This window comes from Arachis hypogaea, chromosome 11 (genome assembly GCF_003086295.3).
Source record: "Arachis hypogaea cultivar Tifrunner chromosome 11, arahy.Tifrunner.gnm2.J5K5, whole genome shotgun sequence".
Taxonomy (NCBI): domain Eukaryota; kingdom Viridiplantae; phylum Streptophyta; class Magnoliopsida; order Fabales; family Fabaceae; genus Arachis; species Arachis hypogaea.
The window spans coordinates 136,299,130-136,305,129 of record NC_092046.1 but is presented as its reverse complement, the minus strand read 5'-3'; the positions used below and the strand labels follow the sequence as shown (position 1 = coordinate 136,305,129).

The following is a 6,000-nucleotide window of genomic DNA, read 5'->3' as shown; positions in this document are numbered from 1 at the left end:
TGAAGAACACTCATGATATTATTTATTTGGCACTATGATGAATCTAATAATGGTAAGGTGTGGGAATCAAGTAAAGGTGATTTTTCCTTCCAACCACAGCTCCTTGTGCCTCATTCATATCCAAATCCTCTGGCTTAATTCCATTAGGAAGCTCCCAGTTGAAGTGGTAGAGTAGCATAGCTAGAGCAAACTCCACATTAGCTAAACCAAAGTTAAGTCCTGGACAAATTCTCCTTCCAGCTCCAAAAGGGATGTACTCAAAGTTTGTCCCTTTGAAATCCATAGGAGTTTCCTGAAATCTTTCTGGCAGGAAGGTTTCTGCATCGTACCAATAATCCGGATCTCTTCCGAGCGCGTACGCATTTACCATCACTTTAGTCTTGATCGGTATATGGTATCCATGAATGGTGCACTCTTCTCTGGATTGTCTTGGAAGCAACAGAGGAACAGGTGGGTGTAACCTCATTGTTTCGCTGATCACAGCCTTCAAGTAGGGAAGCTTTGTTACATCTTCCTCCCGGATTGTTTGCTTTTCTTTCAAGGCTTGTCGAATCTCAGCCTGTGCCCTCTTCATAGCTCTTGGGCTTCTCATCAATTCCGACATAACCCACTCTATGACTACTCCTGAAGTGTCTGTTCCACCAGCAAATATGTCCTACATCAAAGTTTCAAAGGCTTCAGTTATCGTAAGAAATTGTATGTAAATGGAGCTAGAAATGTAGACATACTAACCCAAATGACTGCTTTGACATTGTTCTTTGTAAGGGTGCTAAGGGTGCCATTATGAAGGACTCTTAAAAGAACTTCAACAAGATTCTCGTTCTTTTCTTCTTGCTCTTGGTGTCTATCTTCCAACTTCCTTGATTCATTCTCCTTTATGATTTTCTCTAAGATCTTGTCGATTTTGACATGCATCTTCTTCAGTTTGGCTTCAAAACCAGTGATGAAATGCAGAGGTTTCAAGGATGGAAACAAATCTGCAATGTCAAATCCATCGGCTACTGCTATTGCCTCTTTCACAAAGGACACAAACTGTTCATGGTCTTCAGATATATTGCCAAACATAGCTCTAGAAACCACAGTGCTCATGTGATTGTTAATCATTTTACTGAGATTGATAGTTGCATCAGTGGATTTGCGAATTGTTTCTACCATGTTAGCTACCTCCTCTTCTCGGATAAAGGAGAAAGACTGAACCTTCTTAGAACTTAGAAGCTCAAGTGTGCATATCTTCCTCATCTGTCTCCAGTATTCACCATAGGGAGAGAATGTAATATCAGCTGATCCATAGACTAAGATCTTTGAAGGAAGGAACTCAGGCCTGTCTGCAAAAGCAAGATCATGAGTCTTCATGATTTCTCTGGCCATGTTGGGGGATGAGACAATCACAGCTGAAATCTGACCCAGTTGAAGGTGCATGAATGGACCGTGTTTGTTTGCTAGTTTTCTGAGGGCATGGTGTGGAAGTGATGAGCCTGCAAGTTGATGAAGGTTCCCTATGAGAGGTAGTTTCCATGGCCCAGGTGGTACTTTATGGACACTCTTACCCTTCTTTGCGTGCCATAGCAATAGCAAAGAGAGAAGGAAGCTTATTATGATAAACGCCATGGATGAACTAACTTCCATATTGGCAGATCTAATTCTGTGTTTGAAGGATGCTTTCACTTATGAATGTACTTGTGCATGCAACCGATTCATCTTTGTTTATAGTGCATTTTATTTGCCTTGTTTTGTGTGCTGCCTAAGGTGCCTTTGGGGTTTGGAGATTGACTTCGACATGCACGAGGCAGGTAGCTTGTTGAGTTGACCATATTTAATATTTTGCTTTTTTGTTGACTGTATTTAATGGTGGGTTTTTTATTTAAATAAATATAACATTTAGGAAATATAGAGATGTTCTGAAAAAATTGCTACTTTCTCTTTTTGTTACTTATTTTGTTAGTAATAAAAACGGGATAATTATAATTTATAAACGTAAATACGAGAAAAAAAAATTTATAGTTTGCACACGAAAAAATTATAATTTTTTTAAAATATATTTTGTTGACGATATAGATGAAATACATTTATAATTATATCGTTTATATTGCGAACGAAATAAAGTTATATTTTGCAGGATGATTTTAAAAATAAAAATCATTTATTACTATTTAAATCTTATTATTTTGATTTTTTAATTTAATTTAGATTGTATTGTTTAAATTTTATTTTATAATATAACTTAATTCGAATATTAACGTCTAATTCAAATTTTTATTGAATTTTAATTTTTTTAAATTATATTTGATTTAAATTTAAAATTTAAATTTACAAATTTTTGAAAATAGGAGAGATATAGTGCTGAAAAAGATGGAGAAGTAGGTGAGGGGAGGGGAGGGGAGGGGAGAAGGAGTAGAAAATTAGAAATAGACCGAAATTAGTTGAATTTTAGTTAGGACGAGTCTCGTTTATGTTGTAAATAAATTGATTCCGTTTAGACATTATTTTTTTTAGGTATTTTTTTCAAGTTTTAGGTCAGTTTATTTAAAGTTCAATCAGTCCACCAGTTTATTTGAAAAGTCTGTTTCGTGAATTATAACTCCTAACAATAAATTTAAAAATTTTAAATTAATATTAAATGTATTCTAAAATTTATAATTCATAATTTGTTATGTATTAATCATTAATCACATATCATAACCGTACTTATAATATATAAATTTTTTCTTTAAAAAAATTACAATCTTAATTAATTTTTGCCATTAATTTTTTTTGTTTTGTTTTATATTTAATATAAATAAATAGTTAAAAGTCCAAATTAAAAATAATTTATATTTTTTAAAAGGAAAAGTATAGGTAAACAATGAAAATACTAAACAATGTAAATCAGATGTTCATTTTACTAGGTGTACGAATGATTATTTTAATATTAAGATTTAAGTGAGTAATTTAGAGGTGTAGTGTGTTTTTATTTGATTGGTGGTTGTTCATGTTGTTCAAGAAAGTCATTGTTTACCTAACACTCCCCTTTTTAAAATATGAAAAAGTATAGGTAACTAACAAGATTTTTGAACAATGTGTAAACAATGTGAATTAATGGGGTTAAAAGAGTAAATTTAATTAGTAGCATTAAATTACCGTGTAGTGTATTCAACGAGCCAAGCCAATCCAACAAATTTTTGTAGTTTTTTTTTTAAAAAACTTATAACATGATCTTTTTAATTTTTAATTAACAGGCTAAACTTTACATCAGGTTCAAGTCTGACTTGTTTAATAAAATGAATCGAGTTGAGCCAAATCTAAAACGAGTCAAGTTTTGCGTCTCCGTTGAGTAGTCCGGTCCACTTCCATCCGAAAAAAAAAATGTGTGTTGTTTGATCAATGAGAGCATTTAATTTCCTTTGTCTTGCTGGGTTCAGACAAGCATTAGTAAGACAATGGGTTAGGATTTATGAAGTATTTTATCCAAGGAAAGCTTTATATTCATCTTGAGTTGAATGAACTCTCAAATATAACATTTATCAGAAAGGTATGTTGAACTTGGTCTACATATACAGGTAATGGCATATGTGACTGGGGCGGAAGTAGAAGCATCGCTGCAATCAGCGGTGTTTGCAAAGGCAGGGCAATCTGAATTTCAGTGGATAAAGGTTTGCAACATGTATGAGAAATTCTGCAACCAAGTGGGAGAAGGGATAGCTTCTGTTGTTGTGGTTAGCGGTTAGCCTCAGCATGGTGATCCTCTCTTGTATTTCGGCTTTTAGCCTCTCCGTTTGTATGGCGGTAACAAAAACAAGAATGCAGGTTGGTAGGCTTATGAACTACCATGGTTTCTGTGAAAATTAGTAAAGCTAATTTTAGAAAATATATAAATAAATAATAACTAAATAAAATGAGAGGTAATAAACAATCTTAGTTTATAACCTTAGAATTTTAGTAGTTGAAAAAGAGAAGAATTATATACCTCTAATTGATGGATGGTTCATATTGAAGAGACTCACCTATAAATTGAGTTTTTCTTTAATTCATTTCAATCAAGTCATCCAGATAGAATAACATAATATTTCTTTGAATAGTTTTCTCCTATATATATAGAGAGAGAAGTGTGTTCTCCTTTTGTCAAGAGAGAGTGTTTTGTAGTCTCCTTGTGATAGAGAGAAGTTGTAATTCTCAAAGAAAGTTATTCAATTGTTTCCATATTTTATACAAATTTCTAATTTTTCATCTCTATATTTTGTTGTGTCATTTGTCTGGTACCTAACAGTGGTATCAGAGCCAAAGGTTGCTGATTAATATATTTTTTTTTCGCTGCGAGTTACTGTCTAAAAAAAATAGCAGCAAAGTATGAAATTCTGAAATTCAGTAGGAGTAATTTTTCTATATGGAAATTGAAGATAAAAGCCATTATGAGAAAAGACAATTGCGTGACAGCAATTGAAGGTAGACCCACTGGAATTACAGATGAAAAATGGAAGGAGATGGACAACAATGCTGTTGCAAACTTACACTTGGCACTAGCTGATTCAATTTTATCTAGTGTAGCAGAGAAAAAGACAGCAAAGGAAATTTAGGATGCTCTCACCAAATTATATGAAGTCAAGTCACTTCACAACAAGATATTCTTGAAGAGAAGACTTTATACTCTTCGAATGAATGAATCCACATCGGCAACGGATCACATCAACAATCTAAATACACTATTTTCCCAACTCTCATCGTTGGAATATACCATAGCGGAAAACGAACGTGCAGAGCTCTTACTTCAAAGTCTACCAGATTCATATGATCAGCTTATCATTAACTTAACTAATAATGTTTTGACTAATTATCTTTCTTTTGATGACATGGCTGCTGCAGTTCTTGAAGAAGAATCTAGACGCAAGAATAAGGAAGATAGATTAGAAAGCTCAAAACAAGCAGAGGCTTTGTTGATGACAAGAGGGAGATCAATGGAGCGTGGTTTCAGTGGGAGTCAAAGTAGACCAAAGTCACAAAGTAAGAAGCAGGTCAAATGCTACAATTGTGGTAAGAAAGGGCACTTCAAGAAAGATTGTTGGAATAAGAAGAGTATAGAGAAGGTTCCAGAAGGATCAAGTTCTCAAGGATGTGTTGCAAGTACCTCTGATGATGGAGAAATCCTGTATGGCGAAGCAACAATTGGTTCTAAAGGCAGTAAACAGCTCACTGATGTTTGGATTGTTGATTTAGGAGCAACATGGCACATGACTCCTCATCGTGATTAGTTTTGTACATATGAACCTGTCTTGGAAGGATTTGTGTTTATGGGAAACGATCATGCCTTAGAAATTGTTGGAATGGGTACTGTCAAAATAAAAATGTTTGATGGTTCTATTCATTCACTTCAAGGGGTAAGACACGTGAAAGGCTTGAAGAAGAATTTGTTGTCGATTGGGCAATTGGATGAACTTGGTTGTAAGACCCATATTGAAGGTGGGATCTTAAAAGTTGTTAAAGGAGCTCTTGTGGTAATAAAAGCAGAAAAGATTGCAGCAAATCTATACATGCTTATGGGAGATACTTTGCAAGAGGCAGAGGCATCAGTTGCTTCAACAAGCCAAGAAGAAATGACGATAATATGGCATTGCAAACTAGGCCACATGTCAGAACGAGGCTTGAAGATTCTTGTAGAACGTAATCTCATTCCCGGGCTCAAATCGGTAAACTTACCATTTTGTAAGCACTGCGTTACAAGCAAACAACATAGATTGACGTTTGGTAGATCAACTGCTCGGAGCAAGCACATATTGGAGTTGATTCATTCTGATGTGTGGGAATCGCCGGAGATGTCCCTAGGAGGAGCAAAATATCTTGTATCATTTATTGATGATTACTCTAGGAGGCTATGGGTGTACCCGATCAAGAAAAAGTCAGACGTGTTTGCGATGTTCAAAGAGTTCAAAGCAAAGTTAGAACTTGAATCTGGAAAGAAGATCAAGTGTTTAAGGACAGATAATGGAGGAGAATATGTTGATAGTGATTTTCTAACATTTTGCAAGCAAG

General features: G+C 34.6%; 1 protein-coding gene across 1 annotated transcript; it reads right to left on the bottom strand.

The window, feature by feature from the left end:
- Positions 1 to 1,771, bottom strand: LOC112722823 (cytochrome P450 71D8). Its single transcript, XM_025773997.3, has 2 exons — positions 733 to 1,771; positions 1 to 655 (listed from the first exon to the last, which is right to left on the bottom strand). Exons 1-2 carry the CDS (start codon positions 1,624 to 1,626, stop codon positions 44 to 46), a joined length of 1,506 nt encoding a protein of 501 aa, XP_025629782.1. The 5' UTR covers positions 1,627 to 1,771; the 3' UTR covers positions 1 to 43.
- Positions 1,772 to 6,000: the final 4,229 nt, after the last annotated feature.